This window comes from Rhinatrema bivittatum, chromosome 5 (assembly GCF_901001135.1).
Source record: "Rhinatrema bivittatum chromosome 5, aRhiBiv1.1, whole genome shotgun sequence".
In the NCBI taxonomy this organism is placed as follows: Eukaryota; Metazoa; Chordata; class Amphibia; order Gymnophiona; family Rhinatrematidae; genus Rhinatrema; species Rhinatrema bivittatum.
Window position 1 is genome coordinate 271,453,073 of NC_042619.1, and position 21,674 is coordinate 271,474,746.

The 21,674-nt window shown below is 43.6% G+C and overlaps 1 protein-coding gene across 3 annotated transcripts in view; it reads right to left on the reverse strand.

Moving 5' to 3' along the window:
* Positions 1-2,208: 2,208 nt before the first annotated feature.
* Positions 2,209-21,674, reverse strand: part of CDS2 (CDP-diacylglycerol synthase 2) — a 67,383-nt gene continuing 47,917 nt past the window's right edge. For 2 of the 3 annotated variants that reach the window (XM_029604049.1, XM_029604046.1), the window contains exons 10-13: positions 9,689-9,841; positions 9,036-9,155; positions 7,536-7,639; positions 2,209-5,108 (exon numbers count right to left, since the gene is read on the reverse strand). In XM_029604049.1, the coding sequence (XP_029459909.1) occupies positions 4,976-5,108; positions 7,536-7,639; positions 9,036-9,155; positions 9,689-9,841 (510 nt within the window). In that variant the 3' untranslated portion in view covers positions 2,209-4,975. Of the gene's footprint in view, positions 5,109-5,453; positions 5,750-7,535; positions 7,640-9,035; positions 9,156-9,688; positions 9,842-21,674 lie in introns of those variants that run through there. The other variant, XM_029604050.1, reaches the window with a different exon arrangement.

Consider the following 21,674-nt stretch of genomic DNA (forward strand, 5'->3'; position numbering starts at 1 on the left):
AGTACGACCACATCTCAAACACTGGCGTGGGCCACAGGGCCTTTTCTGGTGCCCAACATGCATTTTCAACACTTAAAAATGTATATTGTCATTACTGGGGGAGTTGGGGTATCTGAAAAATATGTAAAAAAGAATAGAGTTTAAAAAGCAAAAGAAAAGCATAAAAATACTTAAAATGCAGTTCAGTGTTATTGGATTCACAGCATGTGTAAATAAGGAAAAAGTAAACTGTACACCCTCCAGTGTTTGCAACGAGCACTGCAATTCCAGAACACGAAATTAATCTGTAAACTAAACTACATTAATGGCTCATTTCATTACCACACAAAACACCAAAACAAAGGAAGAATATGACATGGGGGCCCCAGCATGAAAGAAAATGAACACATCTACTTCCCTTACTTATTCCATTTAGGATCAACAAAATCCCAGGGACCTATCCCAAAACTACAAAATCCAGAGCTGAAACATATAGCGCAGAGCTTTAGAAACCATGGCGAGAAAATCTGGATCTCTTGTGGACTCCAATACCTTCTAGTGGAGCAACAGAAGAAATCCCTGCGATGCTATCCCTCGGAAGAATGGACCTGCATGCTCTCAAACATTTACGGATAGAAAGTTTCAATAATTCTTACGCGGGAACCATCGCCGGCAGGAAAGAATCCAGTCAAATGATGAGGGCTTTTGAAGCATTAATGCTGCAGGTGCTCTATTTCCCTACTGTCCTGTTTTAGTACTTTCATTTTCTTGGCTACTGGGACTAATCATAGGGGTGGGTTGCTGGGCTCAAACTCTTAACAAGCTTACAAGCCATGTGGGAGCCATTGCAGGTCCAGCGTCAAAGTCTGGGAAACACCAAATGGAGACGAGGCATACTTTTCCCAGTTTTAAATAACTGCAGGCTGGGTACAAGACATGCACTGGTCAGACCATGCCATCCATCCCAGAGTTGGCTGCATGTATACCTCTAACGGGTACAATATGCCTTGGGGTACAGTTTGGGTACTCTGGGTAGTTCAGTACGGTGTTCATGTCCAAGCATACACCAGTGGACCCATCTGCTAATGAGGTTGGGCACTGACATTAACCAAATATCAAGGAGTATTTTTGTAGGGGATAAAAAAAAGGAAAGGTCAATTATTTCACCAGTTAATTTTTGCTTCCTATTGCTCAGATATTAACTTGGTTGTACAAAAAAAAATGTTCTCCAATGAGCAGACAAAGTACGGTTACCAGGCCTATTATGTGCAACAATTCTGAGATGTCATAATCAGAGAATGAACATTACAGTCATATCTCTTCACCCACAAGCAGCTACTAATAACTTGTTCAAGTCATGGTTTAGTACTGATGTGTGTGTAGTTTGTTTTTTTTAAATATATGGTTACACAAGCAGACAATTAAGAAATTGTCCTCTCAATCCATGCCAAACCAGGGACAGAGACCTTCCAATTGCACACTACCAGGATTAACCTGGGTCAGATGTAGGAGGCATTTTTCCGATAGAGACAAAATGGGAAAAATCCATTTATGCATCAGGCACCTAAGTCAGGCTTCTACCCACTAGATCACAATACAGAAGAACATGGTAAAAAAAAAAATTATATTATCCATGATGCCTTCAGTTTACCCAACTATCGGGCCAATACAGTAAAATGCGCGGGAGAGCCGGCACTCCAAGGCGAGCACCCACTCTCCCGACACGCGCCCAGGCCAGTCTCCTGGGCTGGCAATTTCGTATTCAAATGAGGGCCCGCGGTAATAAGGAGGCGCGAGGGACACTAGCACCTCCCTAGCACCTCCTTATTGGCAGAAGCGGCGGCTGTCAGCGGGTTTGACAGTCGATGCTTAATTTTACCGGCGTCTGTTGTCGAATTCGCTGACAGCCACAGGTTCGGAAAACAGACGCCGGCAAAATTGAGTGTCCGTTTTCCAACCTGCGGGCCGCGGGCAGATATTTTTTTTAATTTTTGAGGCCTCTGATTTAATATCGCTATGATATTAAGTCAGAGGATGTACAGAAAAGCAGTTTTTTCTGCTTTTCTGTACACTTTCCCGGTGCCGGCCGAAATTAACGCCTGCCTTTGCCAGGAATTAATTTGAGATTAAAATGTGCGGCTTTCTGGATCACGCGGGACTAATAGGCTCATCAACATGCATTTGCATGTTGCGGGCGCTATTAGTTTTGGGGGGGGAGGGGGGTTGGCTGCGCTTTTTCCACGTACCATTACCCTTTACTGTATAAGGGGTAAAAATAGCGCGTCGAAAACGCGCGGCCAAATGGGGGCTAACGGTGCGCGCTCGGTCGAGCGCACCATACTGCATCGGCCCGTATGAATGGGAAATACTCAGTTCCTCCGTTTTCCTCTTTGGAAGCGCTCAAGCACTCGGGCACTGTAAAATGGATGCCTGCATTATAATTGTACAGTCCAGTGGAATTCTGCTGGGGTGAAAAGCACTGGTGCATGATCTTACTTAAATTAATACTCTTAGGCCTTTTTTATTCCAATGCTACCGTCCTGGAGAAGCAGGAAAGGGCATAATGTCGGCAGAGAGATGAGCCATATTTCTGCTGGCCAACAATGTGCTCTTCTGCTGTGTGTTAAGTGGCAATGTCCTTTGGTCCCTTCTCCACTTCCCATGAAAACATCTATACCTACCACTACTGCCCTGTCTCACCCAAGTGCACAACTGGATTTGGAGCCACTTGTTTTGCTTGTTTTAAAGTGACTGCATTTTCTTCACAGGGATGGCAGTTTCTGTTGCCTTTCCCTTTGCTAACATTTCTGAGCTGGGTCCCGCGAGTGCTGCCTCCGAACCGTGTAAACAGACAGTCATTGTGGCAGTGTCAGCCTGTACTGCTAGGCCAACTGTGGGTCACACGTCAGCTCAGGATTACCTATGTCCCATTTCCCAATGATCACCGATTCTGTTTACTGTCCATGCTGCAAACACTGGCACGAAAGGCGATGGCAGAAATCAAATTTTAGAAGTCCTGGTGCTTAAACCACTTCTACCGAAAAACTTAACCAGCATGCTCCCTTGCTTAGCCATCCTTCCCAAGAGGGATCCCAATGTGCTGCTAGGTCCATAAGCATCAATTTTGAAAGCAATTAGGCACCTAAAACGTGGTCTGCTAGAGGGATGGGGAAAGGGTTCGGTGCCCGGCTCTGATTTTCAGGACTAGGAACCTAGTTTAGATGCCTGAATCTAACTGAAGAAATTGTAGGCCTAAATTTAGAGCCTTACGTTTCAGAAGCCTATAATCAGCTGAATTTTCAGCCAAAACAATAGGCGCCTAATTGAATTGCTGAGCATTTTGTGAAAGTTGCGCGTCGCCTAGTTTTCAAATGTCAAATCTCGTCTTTTTCCTTTCAGCCCAGGTTCAACTGAGTCTCAAAGCATTCCAAAACCTTTCCTGGCTCCCCCCATGTCCCCTTTCCCAAAAGCTTTATGGGTACTGGCCCCTCTCCCCCACCACTTCTCTCTGTTCACAGTTACTTCTCTCTTCCAGCAACTTCAGCACAACCACAACATCCCATAAACATGCAGAAAAAGACAGTCATGCATGGCAAACCAATTAAGGTCCCAATACTTATAGCAGTGTCAAATGTCCCATCCACCCCCCCCCCCCCCCCCAACATCAAGGACAACATCCAGCAGTCTCGGGTGGAAAACTAAAAATATATCAAACACCTCCCCCCATCCCTATGAAAAAAAAACAAAAAACTGCCCTGTTTCTGGCTTCATGTCCGATTGCTGCAGGATCTGCTTCCTTGGACATAGCTGGAATGGATTCCACAGAGTTAAACCCACAAACACGAAGTCATCTCTGAAAATCCAGCTGGGAAAGGCCCCTTCCCCACCTCTCTCAGTTACAGACTTCATCCCGACCTCAGGAGGTGCAGGGGGTGGGTGGGGAGTCAGAAATTAGATTGATCTGCATCATTCAATTAAAATATTACTGCAGAACATTTTATATTCTCTCTATAAATAATATTCCATGCTAAAATTCTACACTCCGAAATTACCCTGCCAAATGTGAACATAGGACAGCTTGCGGTGTTTGGGGCTCTCTCTTTTTTTAAAAAAAACCCCATAATTCTTTTAATTAGATTTCAATAGCTTTACACCCTAGCTTTCAATATCTTCTCTTTCCTATTTGCTCTCCTTCATCACATGTGGCATTAAAACTAACATCAATGATAAGAATAGTTCTTTAACAAGCAATAAAAGCTATTCACATATCTAAGTCCTGTACTTGATCAGTTTTCACGCAGGGGAGTTTGTGCAAGATATGGAAAGGCCTGCAGGGTTCCGAGAGTGTAGGGGGTGCTTTGCTGGAACATATGGCTGGTTTCCTAGTCGATCTACACTTGACCATGTATTTTCCTATTCAAACTAAAACATATTTATATAGGTGTATACAGACTTGTATCTACAAGATTTAATGACTATAACATGATTACTATGGACTGACAAAAAGACGTATGGTGGAAAATCATTAACCTAAAGGAAGGCGAGAGAGACCGATGATAACTCAGAAAGAGGGGTTAATACTGTTTCTCAAGGTCACCACCACTGTGGGAGGGAGGGAACAACAAGAATTATTTTTCTACTATAAAATGAAATGTGTCAACTGTGTCCATGCCTGATGAGACAGTCTTCAAAAAAAAAAACTGAGCAAACTGAGCATATCATCCCGCCAACGGGAGAGGGAACTGCCAACTTCTGATGGCAACAGTTCGTTCCCTCTTTCGGCTGTGCGACCTACTCAGAACCAAATCAGACCTTCTGTAAGAAATCTAAGGTTTCATAAATATATATATATATATATATATATATATATGCGAGTGTGTAAAAATAGAAAAGAGACACAAAATGCACGTTTACAAAGAAAAGGCGGTGAAATGGTAGGCTTGTCATCTCAGCGCAGATGTCCTTGTCCATGGTAGAGGTCCTGTGACCTGAGTTTTCAGGCCTCCTCGGAGAAGGCCGACAGTATCCCCTTGTCAACCAGGTGTGCCTTTAATGTGTTGAATATGTGAAGCTGCTGGTCTGGTCGCAGTGTGAGAAGTTGCTGGATCAACTTGCTTGGGTTGGGACCCCTAAAAAAAGAACCAAAAAGAAAAAGAAAAAAAAACAGAGAACTGTTACTAGGGTCACCCGGTAAGCTTGGCCTGAAGAAAAAAAAAAAAAAAACCAACTCACACTCAACAAAGACCGAACAATGGAATTCTTCCACTGGTCCATTATAGAAAGGCTCACAACTTGTGAATAATGAAATGCAAATTAATTATTCTACTAAGAGAATAGAATGCTAGTGTTATTTCTGGGGTAGTGACATTAGCAAAATTCAACAGAAAGATAAACACTCTCGTTCTCGATGAGTACCGTATTTTCGCGTGTATAGGCCGAAGCTTATACACGATTTTACATTTTTGAAGAGTGGGTTGCGGCTTATCTAAATCTGTATTTCAATTTGGAATCAGTTACACATAAAAACACAAAGAATTCGGCAAAAACATGTAAACTTCAGTCTATATATTAACGAGGAAATAAGAATCTCAGTTTGTTATAGGCAGCAGTGTAATCTCAGGTAGCCAACACAATAAGTCAATATACTGCCAGACAATGATTCGTTGCCAAATATTTTGTCCTTTTCTCGTATGTATACAGTTCATATCCAGTTTGGCGATTCCGGAGTACCGGTATTTACAGTTGTAGAGCTGTTTTGCTCATTTAGTCCCTAGGAAGAAGAAAAACCTTTATTTATTAACAAATTACACAACAGATGATAACAGGAAGACATAGCTGGTGGTTGTTATTGTAATTTCTTTCTTTTTTTACCACCATACTAAGGTACCGGTAATGTAATATCTATGTAAACTATTAATACAATGACATAAGACTCAAAAGGAAAAAATATTTTCCGGAAGAGAGTCCAAAATTAAAGTACGGAAGATGTATAATATTTTAATGTTTTATGATATTTACACTATACCTCGTCATATGATGAAAATCCCTCAAAGTCTGTCAAGCAATCAGACTCAAAGTGTTCAGCTGCAAAGGCTTCTGCTTCTTCGTCGTTAAATTCGCTGTCATCGTCTGAAGCTGATTCCGAAGCAGATCAATTAGCGCCATCCGTGCTCTCCAGTAAGCCTGCCTTCTTGAGGCCATTAATTATTGTCGTTGACTTTACAGCCTCCCAAGACCTCAGAACCCATAAGCACACTTCTGAATAGGTAGCTCGCCGCTGCTTCCCCGAAGGAGTGAATGAGTGCACCCCCATCTGACATCCACTTCTCCCATTCCTTCCGCACCAGGCACTTAAAAGGGTAATTAACCGCAATATCCAAAGGTTGTCATTTGCAAGTTAAACCTCCCGGAATTACTGCAATATGAGCGCCTGCTTTATTTAGTGCTTTCTGAACAGATTCCTGCTTATGGCACAGCCATTGTGTCAAAGATCAAAAGAGATTTGGGTGAAAAGAACGCGCCAGGCCGTGCGCGAAAGCACTGCTCCGTCCACTGCATCATAACGTCTTCATTCATCCAGCCCTTTTTATTGCATATGACGCTTAGACCCTTAGGAAATTTTTCCCACGGCATAGTTATGGACTTAAATAACCATTGGCTTTAATTTCTTGCCATCGGCAGTGCAAGCCAAAACCACAGTGAAACTGGTGCGTTCATGTCGTTGTAATGGGTACCGTTTTAGTGCCACGTGGAGCAACCGTTCGAGTAGCAGGAATATCAAACCACATCGGTATCTCATCCATGTTTACTATATTACTGGGCCCTAAATTACCCTCGATACACTCTTTCCGCACAAAATCACGAAAACTTGTACTTAGTTCTTGCACAGCTTTTGACCTACAGTGGTCCTAGACCTTACTGACAACTCGTTCCTACGCATGAATTTGTACACCCAATTCACTCCTCCAGAGAAATCACCTATTTTCAGTTCAGCAGCCAATGCTTTAGCCTTATGTTTAATGCTAATGGTAGAAACTACCCTGTTGCTATCCCCCTGTGCAAGCACCCATTCTCTTAGATTGGCTTCAAGAACTGGCCATTTGGCAGGCTTACCTCGACGGGCATGCTTCTTTGGATTTATCTTTTCCAGTTCGGCTTCTTCTTTTCTCCACATTCGAATACACTTTTCGTTCACAGAAAATTGACGACCCGCTTCTCAATTTCCGTGTGTTTTTGCGTATTCTATTGCTGACAGTTTAAAATCTGCCGTGTACGAATGACGTTTAGGCATAGTACCGGTATACATGGGTGCGGCCAATGTATGGGCGCGGCCTATACAACAACTTGCTTACGTAAACACCGAATTTCCGCGGCTTATACATGGGTGCGGCTTATACTCGTGTGCGGCCTATACACGCGAAAATACGGTAATGCTCCCCCAGCAAGTCATGGTTTCCATGTCTGACCATGTGCCATTCCTCTGGGATTTGACCCCTGTGTGCATGAAAAATGGGTGGCAGGTGTCCTACAAGGGAGGGGGAGGGGGGGCAGCTTACCTGATAAAGCTAGCAATGTACACATTCACGAAGGTAGCCATCAAATACTGGCAGTCAAAGCGATCCATAATACCACCATGGCCTGGGATTGTGTTGGCAAAATCCTATTGAAACAAAGAAATGCTTTTCAGGATCTTCAAACTTCAGTCTGCATACAGGTTTGTAAAGTCTGACTAGGAGAGAGTTTCCCACCCACTGCCCTCCACGTCCTCTCAAAAAAATCCCACAGGGCACAAGTTACAGCTAAACCAGTAGCAAAAACCCAAGATGCTTGTACCGGAATCAACTCACTTTTTTTTTTTTCTTTTAATGCACTCGGGAAGCCACTAATAAAGTGAGTTAGAAGAAAATGTCACCATGGAAAGGTCTGATTTCTGGGCTCACCACTGTTGCCATAAATAAACAGCGGGGTACGCAAACACTGCATGGTGATTTCACTCATCCTTGCATCAGAAAATGGTACGGAGTGGAGGAGCAGCAGGCTGAGAGCCAGAGAAGCCAGGGCTGAAATTCTGCCAATGCTCCCTGTGATCTCGGGCAAGTCACATCACCCTTCACCGCCTCAAGTACAAACTTAGATTGTAAGACAAAGAAATAGCTACAGTACCGGAATGCAACTTGCTTTGAGCTACCAATAATAGAAGCATGAGCTGCAGTAAAGCCAAAATATATACATTTAAGGGCATTCTGCTCCCTAGATTTGATGGCTGGACGCTCACTGAACCACTTCATAGACTTTCCCAACCAGCAAACTGCAACGTGTTGGAACTCGACCACCAAACTAAAACCACAGCTCCTTTGGCTGAGCTAGCCAGTGCAGCCCTCCCCCCAGCAATCCACCGTTTCGCACTAATCTTCTCTCAATGTGGAAGCAAACATACTGGATTGCTGAGTGCTGTTTGAACAGGGCTGTGCAATGTATGCAATTTAATTCAGTTAGTCGAATGACAGAACATCCACATCCAATTCCACAAACTGCAACCCAAGCAGAGGCTCCCAGCCCGGTCTTGGAAGCACACCTAGGTGGGCTGGTTTTCTGGATAGCTGCAGTGTATGCAGATCTCTCTCAGGCATATTTATTGTGGCTATCCAGAAAACCCAGAGTGGTTAGGTGTGCCTCCAGGATCAAGGTGGGAAGCACCGGGTTAGAGAAGGAAATGCCATCTGTATCAACCGTTCATACTCCAAGAAAGAAATCTTTCTCGAGACACGGCACTCTTCTGCTTCCAAAGCCGTGGGAATCCTTGGGTCAGCTACAGAAACCATGAGATCTCCATGGGTGGCACTACCCATGGCATTGGCTGTGCCAGGCTACCATGCGCCAAACATGGAGCACATAACTCAAACAACATTCAAAGACTGGAAATCTTCGGTAATGTAGCACTCGGTAATGGCTTTAAGAAGAGCAATTGGCTAAGTCATTTCCTTCCTGAGGTTGCCTAGTTTCCTGCTTTTGCTGAGCGGTTTCTAACAGCATTCCAGGTGGAAAGATGCTCTTACCTTGATTTTGAAGGCCCTCTTAAATCCACTAGCAAAAAATCCTCCGAAGGGGCCGATGAGGGAAGCAAAAGTGGAGAGCGCAATGCTGTGGATCTGGAAAGGATACATCTGAACAGTCTTCTGTAGAGGAAGAATAAAATAAAACGATTGACAGTTGGAAAAAAATGATTGGTTCCTCTGACACATAATGCCGATCTTCAAGCACCACGCAAAACAAACATGCAAATTAACCTGGTTGCTAGGCCAAAGATTTCTCATGAATATTCATTGTGTTGTACCCCCAAAACTAGACAGGGCTGCGATCCTCGATGATCTGCGCCCCTGCTTCAGCCATTCGCTGCCCAGTCACCCATGTCACCTGACCCCGCTAACCCTGCTCAGCTGAAACAGAAGCTGTAGGCTAGCATGGTGCTGAATTTTACCTCCCAAATACCTTAAAGTGAGAAAGAAAAATTGCACCAACATGCTGAAAACCATGTCACTTTCTGGAGAGCCCCACTTCTAACAAGAGTCACAGAGCAGGGCTGGATGGGACTCCCCACCTCATCCAGCCTCCCATGCTCTCCCCGTTCAGCAGACAGGGCAACGAGGGGGTGTCGCCTTAGCCAGCTCTACTGTCTATGCCCAGACATGTCCCCATCCTGGCACCCTACCCAGCCACAGACCGACTGGATCACACCAGGGATGTGGTATTCCTGCAGCTGGAAGAGCTCCGAAGGTTCGCAGTCCACCGTGAAACGGTTGGTGTCGTTGTTAAACTCCACGGGGCAGACGAAGTAGCTGTAGCCAGCCATCACGTATGACAGCTGCAGGATAAGGAAAGATATACAAGAAGTAAAAAACTGTAGAGGTACAATCTCTCTCTCTATATGCACACACCTCTTAAGAATCACCTACTTCCCACCAGCCAAATTCCCTCCATCTATATCATTTCCCTCCCCTAACAAAAGGCAATGTGAACGTTTGCCTTCCACAAAAAAGGGCTCTTTAGTGCCACAAGCAGGCCTAGTTTTCAGAACATCCAGAAGGCGCATTTATACCACACATATACATGCATTTGGACAAAGAAACTGGGCTAATCTGCTTCATTTGGTGGCCCGGAAACCGAGATCTGTTTGTGGCCCTCAAGGACCACAGCTGAAGAGCATCTTCCATAGAGTTCATGACTCCAAGACTGTGCCTTCCTAACTTGCACCCTTTCCAAACTCCCATACGGTTTCCTCCTGTTTACGGAGTGCAGACTGACTAGGGGGGGAAGACATAGTCAGTAAACTGGGGAGCGGACAATTTAGCCGGCACACTTGTCCCAAATGTTCAGTGGGATAAACGCGCCCAACGTTATCCAGCTATAGGTAGCTAATCGGCTATGTGTGAATAAAACTGGTTATGTTTTAATGTTGCCCGGTCTTATGTGGCACCACAGCCTCGCATCTACACTGGAGGGATCTGGGGCAGTGGGGGGTGCATGGCCTGGCAAGACCATTTATGACATATTGGGAAGGGGGATGGAAATCGGTAAGGCACTTTTTTCTTTTTTTTAAATTTAACAGTTTCACTTGAGTGGATATCTTTGAAGATATCTGGCCACACAAAGCCAGATAACTTTATACCTGTTCTGAAGTCTAGTCTGGATAACTAAGGGGTCTATTTACTAAACATTTTCTCCCATTTTGTGTCTGTGGAAAAAAAGCTTAGTAAATAAGGGCCTTGGCTGTTTAAAACTGAAAATTGGCTTATGTTAGCCAGATAACATCCCAGGACACCCCCAGATCGCCTTTTTTATATCCAGCTAAATTATTTTTTTTCCATTTAATTTTATTAACAAATTTTCAACATCAGCCATAAACAGTGAACAGCAATACAACTGCAGCTAAAACTGCTGCTTAACAGTAACCATACAATAATATCAAAGCATTGCGACTACAGACACGAGCTTAGGCAGACAATATAACATATAATCCCCCCATCTTCCTCCTCCCCAGAAATATAAATGACACACAAGAAAACAAAAACCCAAAGCGCAAGACCCTGAAATGGCCTTCGCCTGAGTAAGTGATAGTATGAATATAAGAAGACATGAAATCGTATGCGAATGAATAACTCCAGATTAAGAAAGAAAGAACTGACGTCAAACTAAAATAACCTCAGATAGCCCTTATTCTTTGAGATCCTGCTTAGCTTTCCTCCATTGTGAATAGGGCTCCCATATCTTGTCAAATCGGGACAACAACCATGTTTAACGGCCATAAGTCTCCTCAAACGACTAGGCCTATCTAGCCTGGCACAAATAGTAGGAAAGCACAGCAAAAATGCGGCTCATGCGTTACAGCGACACGTTATTGATATTCTTTTTTAACTAAATCTTTTTGAATCCTTTATCGGCATAAAATGACCATATCACCCTCATCCCGACTGAAAACATTTCGATTCCTGCTCTGGAAATTCTTGATTCCTGCTCTATAAAAATAGAGCTTTCATTGTAAAGATTTCTCAGCCCTCTATCTTGAACGACACGGCGGTTCTCGCCTCTTTAACGGATGGTTCGGTTTATATTGTTTTGAATTTGGCTGGGGGTCGTCTCTCCCCTCCCCTTCCATGAGATTATTTAAGACTATGAGCGTCTACTGCTCCCCCTGATGCAGCTTGGGTGCAAAACACGGCCGTGTCGGGGTTCCTTGATTAATAGGTGTATTGTATTTTTGAAAAGGTTTCTTCCGCTGCCTGGAACTAAATAAAATTGGGGACTCATGTATTGAACAGTGTTTCATCATTTTTTGAGCCACATATTCTTTTCTTTTGACAAATAGTAGCAAGACAGGGTACTTCAGAATTCCGCCATTTGCAGACAGCAATAACTGCATTAATCCCTTGTGTGAAACTTCATCGGGTATTCCCAATAAAAATAACTTTGGATCTTCTGTCACTGAAATCCCTGTAATGATATTATATAATTGACCAACCCGATTCCACATTTTTTCCATCTCAGGGCAATTCCACCACATATGTATAAAGGACCCCCTCTGCCCACATCCCCGCAAATATTCCTCCTCTACTCCTGGACTCATTCTATTTAACCCAGCTGGTGTCAGGTACCAGCTATATAGAACGTTAAAACTATTTTCCATTATCTTCATGGAAATGAAACTCTTTTGTAGCTAAAAATCATTGTTCTTAAACATCCTCCTCTAAGGAGATCCCAAGATCTGACATGGGACAGTTTAATTTTTAATTTTGCATTTAATAATGCATAAAATTTTGAAATGGGCCTCCATATTTTATCTGCCTGATCACAGGCCTTCAAATATAGTCTTACCCTTTTTAAGTTCCAACATGACTGTTCTAGTTGATGAAAACGGGTACCCATCCCTTTCTCCAAGTATTTTCCCTGAAGTTTGGAAAATGAAACCATCCCGAGCCCCCCAGACTTGCTCTAATCTGGTGACGCCCAAGGTTCTCCACTGCGCACTCACTGCTATATCATTACCAGGCGGAAATTCCTTATTTTTTTATTTTTTTTTTGTATGCCGACACTCGATCGAGATATCACATTGGTTCACATACAACTGAACAGTAAATAAGACATGGGCTGCTTACTTTTACAGTATAACTTAGAACGCTTAACAAGTAACTAATTATTAAAACGTGCTACTTAATATAATACACGGGCTGCTTATTTTTAGATTATAGCTTGGAGGAGTGGTTGACAAGAACTAATTATAGTACATATAATACATGTGCAAGGGGATTGGGGGCTTGCATCATGGGAACATAGATTAGGAACGGGTTGCATTTCCAGGTTAGGAGGGGTGGTAAGTAACACCAGGTGATAGATTCCTCATGATAGAGGAATGAAGAGCGATGATAACAGTTTCACCCACCCCCCCCCCCCACCAGAACAGACTTCCATTTTTTCCATTCTTCTAGACTCACTCGAGAACAAGGCAGCACATTTTTTTAACTCTCTATCTCCACCCTTCCATAATATCCGAAGTGAGATTACTCACAAAACTCTGTTCTATTTGAACCCAAAGTTTGATCTCCTTGCCCCATGACAATCAATTATAGCTCTCAACTAGGAAACCGCAAAATACCATGCCAGGTTTGGCATAGAGAACCCCCCTAGCCACACGAGGTGGTCTCCTTTTCAAATGAAGCTAAAGATCTTTCTCTGCCAAGATTTTAACAATTTATCAGAAACTGCAATGACAAAAGTCTGAAACATAACAATCTTGGCAGGAAATTCATTTTTGTGACCGCTATCTGACCCATCCATGATGGTTCCAACCTGTTCCATCTGTCTAGGTCGCTATACATGTTTTTAATTAAAGAACCATAGGTCAAATTAAGCAACTAACCTCCCTCAGGGCCTATGCAAACCCCCAAATATTTCAACCAACCTTTTACCATCCAAAACGGGAGCTGGGTTTCCAGCCTACCCACACATTCCACGGGAGAAGAGATATTCGAAATATCGGACTTATCCTCATTCACCTTAAACCTGGAAACCACTCCATATCTCCGCATCTCTCCCAGCAACACTTGCAATGAAATTTCCAGCTCTGCCAGCGTAAATAAGAGATCAGCAGCAAAGAGGGAAATTTTATATCTAATCTCATCTAGTTGGATGCCTCGTATATGCTTTTCCCTTTTAATCCGTTCCGTAAAAGTTTCCAAAGCCAATGCGAAAAGCAATGGAGATAATGGACACCCCTGACAAGTTCCCTCTTCACCTCAAAAGACTCCATATACCCCCATTAATCTTAATACAAGCCCTCGGACTGGCATACAATTTATTTATCCAAGAAATAAAGCCTGACCCTAACTGCATTTTTTCCCACACTCGAAATAAAAACAGCCAGTTGACCCTGTCAAATGCCTTTTCTGCATCTACTGCAAGCAAAATTGCTGGTATGTTCTGCTTCTGAGCCCACCAGATCACATTTAATACGCTGCGTACATTATCCGAGGCTAACCTGCCTGGTACAAAGCCCCATGTATCTATGATCAAGCAATCAATCCCAGCCTATTAGCCAATACCTTAGCTAATACCTTTAGGTTCAAATTTATAAGGGAAACTGGTCTCTAGGATCCAACAGGGCAGCATCACATCCTCCCTTAGGCAATACTGTAATCCCAGCTGTATTTGCATTGGGAGGGAGAGCCCCATCTTATCGAAGGGAATTAAATATAGCCACCAGAGGACCAACAAGAAATGACCAAAAAATCTTAGAAAATGTGGCTGTAAATCCATCGAGCCCTGGAGCTCTACCTGGCTTCAAGTCTCTAATCACCTGCACCACCCCTCCCCCAAGATCTCACCATTCAATGACAACCCCTCTAAACAGGTATCTATCTCAGATTCCCCCATCACCGCTTCATCGGAATATAACGCCTCATAAAACTGAGTGACGCGCTGACATAGTCTTGGTATCAAATAAGAACTTCCGCTCTCGATCTTTAATTTTCATAATGTGATCCTGGGAAGCCCTTTCTTTTAGTCTCCTGGTCAACAAATGTCCCGGTTTATAACCAAACTCAAAAGAATCTTATTTGACTAAATCCAAATGATATGCTATCTTGGCTAAATCCAAGGTTTGCAGCTCATGCCGTGCCACTTCTAGCTTTCCCAGGGTCTGCTGATTCAAACATCTATTGTGTTTCAATTCCATTGTAGCTATTCTTTGTAAAATCTGTACCTGTGAGGCTTTTCTTTCCTTCTTGACAAATGTGGCATGAGATATTAACTTACCCCCCCCAACAACTGCTTTCAAGCACTCCCAAATGATTACTGGAGAACAGTTTCCTGTATCATTTAGTTGGAGATACTCTTACTTCAATTGTCAGCTATTCTGTATATTTTCCATAATCTAGAACAGTGGTTCTCAACCTTTTTCCCATCGTGACACACCTTACAGACCACGCTCACATTATAATTCACGGCAGAAATAAAAAATAAAGGTCCAGTGTTATTTTTATTGTTAAGAATGACACAAGGAAAAGATACAAATTCTATCTGAACAGAAATTGCATAAATAGTAGAGATGTGCTTTGGCTGAACCTTTCGGTTCGGCCTTTGTTATCGGCCCGCCTCGGGAACTTTCGGTTTCCCGCGGTTTGGGGCTTTTTTTTTTTTTTCGGCCGCCTCGAATGTCGGGTTAGCGTGCACTAAAGGGGTTAATGCGCACTAACATTGAAATGTTCGTTGAAATTGTCTAATTCGTCCTAGATGAATGTACATCCCTAATAAATAGTAAACTTCCCACACCAAAACAGCACCAATTTCCAGCACTTAACAGTAACCGCCTTGCCTAAGAAAAGGCAACACTGAAAATATTACACCAGGCCTTAAGACACCGATACATCTCCTATTAGGAAAATGGACCAAGCCAGGCTGCTATAGAGCCCTACACAGAAACTTACACACCAGCAGAGAACCTCACCTGAATCACGTGCTGACCCTCACCTAACAAAGAATAAAGAGACCATAACGCTTAACTAGAAGCATGGAGACAAAAACTGAACTGGAAACCGCAACAAGCCAGAGTCTCTGTATGCAGTGTAACAAAGGAAACAGAGAAACATCACCCATCCTCATAAAACAAATAAAGAAATATAAAATCAGTAGCAGTAAAACCATACTAACAAAAAGAACAGATTATTTCGAAACAGCTGATGAATGGAATATCCAATAATTAAAAACTCATATAAAAAATTTCTAGATACCAATAAAATATTTCAAAATAGCAGACACAAAGACCAAGTAATGAAAAATAATAAGGATACAAAAAATGTTTTGCTCTGCATACCTGGGAACGTTTGATATCCAGGTCCCCTGAAATTGTTTTGAATTAGCAGGAGGAGGGGTGGTTTGCTTGCAACTTTCTCCTCTCTCTCTTCTCACCCTGGCTCTCACTTATATAGGCTCTCACTTATATAGGCTCTCACTTATATAGGCTCTTAATTACATATTTACACACATGCTGTCTGTCTTTTCACGCTTACACACACAGGCTTTCAATCACACACATACATGCTGTCTTTTTCTCTCACACACAGACTCTCATTCACATATTTACACATACTCTCTCTCTCATTTACACACATGCTCTCAATCACATACTCAGATGCTCCCTCACCTAAACCAGCTCTCAATCACAAACAGACACACATGCTCTCTCTCTTTCACACATGCTGTCAATCACATACTCCCTCACCTAAACCAGCTCTCAATCATACACAGACACACATGCGCTCTCTCTCTCTTTCACACATGCTCTCAATCACATACTCACATGCTCTCTCTCTCACCCAGCTCTCAATCACACACAGACACACATGCTCTCAATCACATACTCCCTCACCTAAATCAGTTCTCAATCATACAGACACACATGCTCTCTCTCTCACACACATGCTCTCAATCACATACTCACATGCTCTCTCACCTAAACCAGCTCTCAATCACACACAGACACACATGCTCTCAATCACATACTCCCTCACCTAAATCAGTTCTCAATCATACACAGACACACATGCTCTCTCGCTCTCTTTCACACATGCTCTCAATCACATACTCACATGCTCTCTCTCTCACCCAGCTCTCAATCACACACACACTCTCTTTCACATATACAGGCTCTCAATCATTCACATACATGCTATCTCACTCTCTCACACACACACACACACACACACACACACACAGGATCTCAAACACGCATGCTTGCTCATTCTCTCCCTCCCCTATGTTTCAGGACAGAACAGGTCTTCAGGATAGCCAAAAATATACAAACTGAACTTGAATTAGGGTTGCTGCATGCACATACAGTAAATCTCATTAATATTTACTGGGATAGTCTGAAACCCAATCTGTTTCTAACTCCCTAGGAACTGGAGTTTGAGACTGCTGAATGGTTAAGATACATATCTTATGGTACCATGATTGAGCCCATGCAAACTGGTTAGAAAAGCTATGCACACAAATCCTTATTCAATGACCCTGTCGCTCTGAAAATTTGAGCTGTCACTTAATTTTGTGTATAACCTATGCTGTAAGATATCTGGATCAAAACCAATTGTGTAAGTGATCTTGTACAGTGCTGTAAGCATGAAGATCTCCTCCTTCCTTCCTCACATCGATAAGAGGTAATAAATATAATATGCATGCCTTTTTCCCCTCCCTTTCACAAACAATTAGCTCTCTCGTTTATGAATCAGCAGGTTCCAGGCTTGCACTGTCACCCTGTTTTTCCATGGAAACATTTTCCCATCCCTGGTTGCTAGGCTCCTATCCTAGAGCACTGTGGGATATGTAGGCCAGTTTCTTCCAGCTGTCACCAGCACTACAGGTGTGGAGGAGTAGCCTAGTGGTTAGCGCAGCGAGCTAAGTACCAGAGAAATCCCATTCACTCCTTGTGATCTTGAGCAAGTCACTTTAACCTCCATTGCCTCAAGTACAAAATTAGATTGTAAGCCATCTGGGGATAGGAACATATCTGATACCTGAATGTAATCTGCTCTGAAGTGCTGAAAAGCGGAACATAAAAATCAAAATAAATAAATAAGGTGCCACAATGTATCGCAAGCAGGACGTCAAAAAACCAGGACCAACCAAGAACTTCTCTTCCAAAAATAAGGATCACATTACACTCTTGACGTTCTTAGTATACAGTCCAGTGTCACCAGCTAGCACTAGGCTCTCAGCCAGTCTACCCACTGTTCACAAGACAAATTCACCGCAAACAGTTTTCACTTCTTGGAAGGAAGATTGAAGTAATAAAGCATCTCAAAAACATCTGCTAGTCAAATAACAGAGCAACGAGCGGCATCCTCGTGCTTTCTGAAGGGTTAATTACTGCTTCCAGATCAATTTCTATGCACATTTCCTATTTTCATCCTGCCGGAAAGCATGAGTCAGACAGAGAAATTACTACTTACCTGATAATTTCCTTTTCTCTAAGGAAGGCAGGCCAATCCACACCAGCAGATAGAGACAGAGTAAAACTGACTCGCTGATGTCATTGACAAATAGCCTTGCCCCGACATCAGCCTGCCATTATCTCTAGAAAAGCCAAACTGCACAAACTAATTATACTGGAACATGACTATTAACCGTCAACCACCCATGCTCCCAACCAATCGGGAAACACTGAGCTCCGCAAAAGAGTTTACATTTTAGGGTCTGGTTCGTTCACTTCAAACCAATCAAAAGAAATAACACTCTTCATTGTCTGCATATAAGGGATGAATTAAAAGCAAGTAGGTAGCCCAGGCTGGGTTGTGAACTGGCCTGCCTTCCTTAGAAGAAAGGAAATTATCAGGTAAGTAGTAATTTCTCCTTCCTCATCCCCCAGGCAGGCCAATCCACACCAGTGGGCTGTATCAAAGCAACTCCCGCAAAGGGTGGAGGCTGCCTGCAGTCCCGCTAACACTGTACGCATGAAAGCCGCGTCCTCCTGAACCTTAATGGCCAAGCAATAACGCTTAGAGAAGGTATGTAAAAATGACCATGTCATTGCTCAGGAAATCTCAACAGGAGACAACAACCAAATCTTCGCCCATGAGACTGTCTGAGTTCTAGTGGAATGCGCCTTGACCTGTCTAGGTAATGTATATCTGCATCCACATAGGCAGCAGTGAGGACGTCCTTCACCCAATGGGCTATTGTTGTTCACATCACCAGATCCCTTAGTTTAACTCCAACATGGAGCACAAACAGACGATCTGGCTTCCTCGTGGAGTGAGTAACTTTCAAAGTACTGCACCAGATGCTGCTTGACATCCAAGGCATGCAACAAACAATAATCCTGCTCATCTCTATCCGTGTCCAGAGTGGGCAGGGAAATAGACTGATTCAAATGAAACTCCAAAACTACTTTTGTTAACAAGGAAGGTACAGTCCTAAGGTATACCGCCCTCAGAAACAAGCACAGAAATGGCTCACAGCAAGAATGAGACGGTAGCTCGGAAATTCACCTTGCTGAACAAATCTCCAGCAGAAAAAAAACATTTTCAAGGTAAGCAGCCACAAGGAGAGAGCACACAGGGCTGAAAAGTAGGACCCGCTAACAAACGCAATAGCAGATTAAGGTCCCAAAGCGACACCAGTAAACACAAGGCCAGACGAAAATGCTTGCTTCCCTTCAAGAATGTGGACACATCCAGATGGGAAGACAAGAGTCTACCATTGACCCGCCCCCTAAAGCAAGCGAGAACGGCTACCTGCACCTTCATGCCAAGCATTTAACCAAACCTTCTTGCAAAAATTCCAATATCAGTGGAATTTCAACTTTAAGAAGGTGAGAAACTTGCACACCACACCAGTCACTCTTCAAACCCTAATATAAGCTAGAGATGTAGAAAACTTCCTAGTCCAAAGCAAAGTGGAAATCACTGCTGAGGGATAACCATGTTTCTGCAACCAAGCCCTCTCAAGGGCCAAACCATAAGACAATCGTTGTGCAATATTCGCCTTTGATTCAAGAGATCCTTCCTGAGTGGCAGTCTGAGGGTACTGTCCACCAGTAGTCGCTGAAGATCGGCTTACCACAGTCTCTGGGGTCAATCTGGAGCCAGCAGAAGTACGGTCTCAATCTGAGCCGCAATCTTTTGAATCACCTTGCCAATAGTCGGCCTAGGTAGAAAAGCATATTACACCCTGCTCAATGGCCACACGTGGAGGAGAGCAACAATTCACAATGCTCTCGGATCTCTTCTGTGAAGAACTGTGGTATTTTCGTGTTGTTGGAACTAGCATCAAAATCCAGGCACAGCTAACCTCATATTCTACTATAGGTTGAAAGGCCTCGCTCGCCAGCTCCCACTCTCCTGGGTCCAAGACTTGTTTGCTGCTGAGAAAATCATCTTGTATATTGTCCTTCCCGGCAATGTGAGAGGCGGATATGTCCTGAAGATGTTGCTCCGCCCACACCATAAGAGCATCTACCTCCAACGATACCTGCTGGCTTCTGGTTCCACCCTGATGAACGATGTAGGCCACCGTCATGACATTGTCTGACATTATCCTTACTGCTTGAACTTCCAACCACTCAGCAAAAATCAAGCATACCAGTCTAACCGCATGCGCATCCCAACTATTGATGGTCCACTGCCACTCCTCGACATTCCACTGATCCTGCACCACCAACTCTTGACAGTGAGCCCCCTCAACCCAGAAGGATTGCATCTGTCATGAGCATCAACCAGTCCAGTGTGTCCAAAGCTACCCCCTTCCTGAAATGATCTGCTTGTTACCACCACTGCAGCTGAACGCTCATTTCCAATGGCAAGTAGAGTCTGAGTACTCCTGCAACTGTGGATTCTACTGGGAGAGCAACTCAAGCTGATGGGGCCTCATGTGCTCCCTTGCCCAGGGAACAACTTCCAATGTGGCCGCCATAGATCCAAGCACCTGCACATAAGATATCATCGGGTGAATAGCCTGTCTCAAGGTCTCACTTGAACAACTAATTTCTGAATGCGACCCTCCAGCACATAAACTCTGCCCCAGTACATAGGAAATGCATGCAGAGGTACTTTAGGGTCTGAAAAGGCTGTAAACTGCTCCTGGCTAAATTAACACCCAGCCTAGTTCCTGAAGCAAAGAAATCACCTTGTGAGAAACAAATGACACTCTTCCACATTCTAGGCCTGAACCAATCAGTTGTCCAAATACAGATGGACCAGAATGTCTTCTTTGTGCAGAGACGCTGCTACCACCACCAGTGGTGGTAGCGGCAGGGCATGAACTTGATAATGATTCCAAGAACAGCGACACATAGGAAACAATGTTCCTGTTGAATGTAAATATGCAAATATGCTTCCATCAGATAGAAGAATTTCTCAGGTCTCTCTATTTGTACTGCCATAATTATGGCATGCAGAGTTTTCATCCTGAAGTGAATCACACACAAATGCCAACTGACTCCCTTCAGATCTAGGATGGGTCAAAAGAACCCCTCTTCCTCCTTAGGAATGACAAAATAAATAGAATAGTGCCCCATATTTTCTTGTGATCTGGGAACTGGAATTACAGCCTTCAGATCTATCAGCCTTCTTAATGTAGTCTCCACTGCCACTCTCTTCAATAGAAAGTTGCAGAAAGAGACCAAAAATGCATCCAGAGAAATTCGAAGAAACTCTAGAGCATACTTGCCTGACGCGCACAAGTACCAGTGCATGCGCGTGACCAAGACAAAACATGCCGTGCGGTGACAATGCACGTACACATCTGAGCGCATGGGAAAAAAAAACGCTGCCGTGGCCTACCATGCGGCTGACTTTACCAAGCCTGACACACAGGGTCTAGCGAAAGCTGCTCAACCCGCCAACCTGTGCCACCTCCACCCTTCACTAACTCCACAGAGAAGTGAGAGGGAAAAGGGAAACGCAGAGGGTAAGAGAGACCCAGCAAGGAGAAAGAGGGAACCTAAACTTCTGTCTTTTTTAATCTGAGCTCAGCCCTTCCTTGTTGAGAACACGATCGAATCTCCAACTGCAGGGGGGGAAGGGCTCAAGCCTTCACTGCTGAGCACTCCCTCGTCCTCATTTTAAGTCTATGCCTGGTTAGGCTTCCAGGCTTAAAGTACTTAAGTGAGGGAGGGACCAACAGGCGTGTCCCTCAGGAGTTCAAGCTCT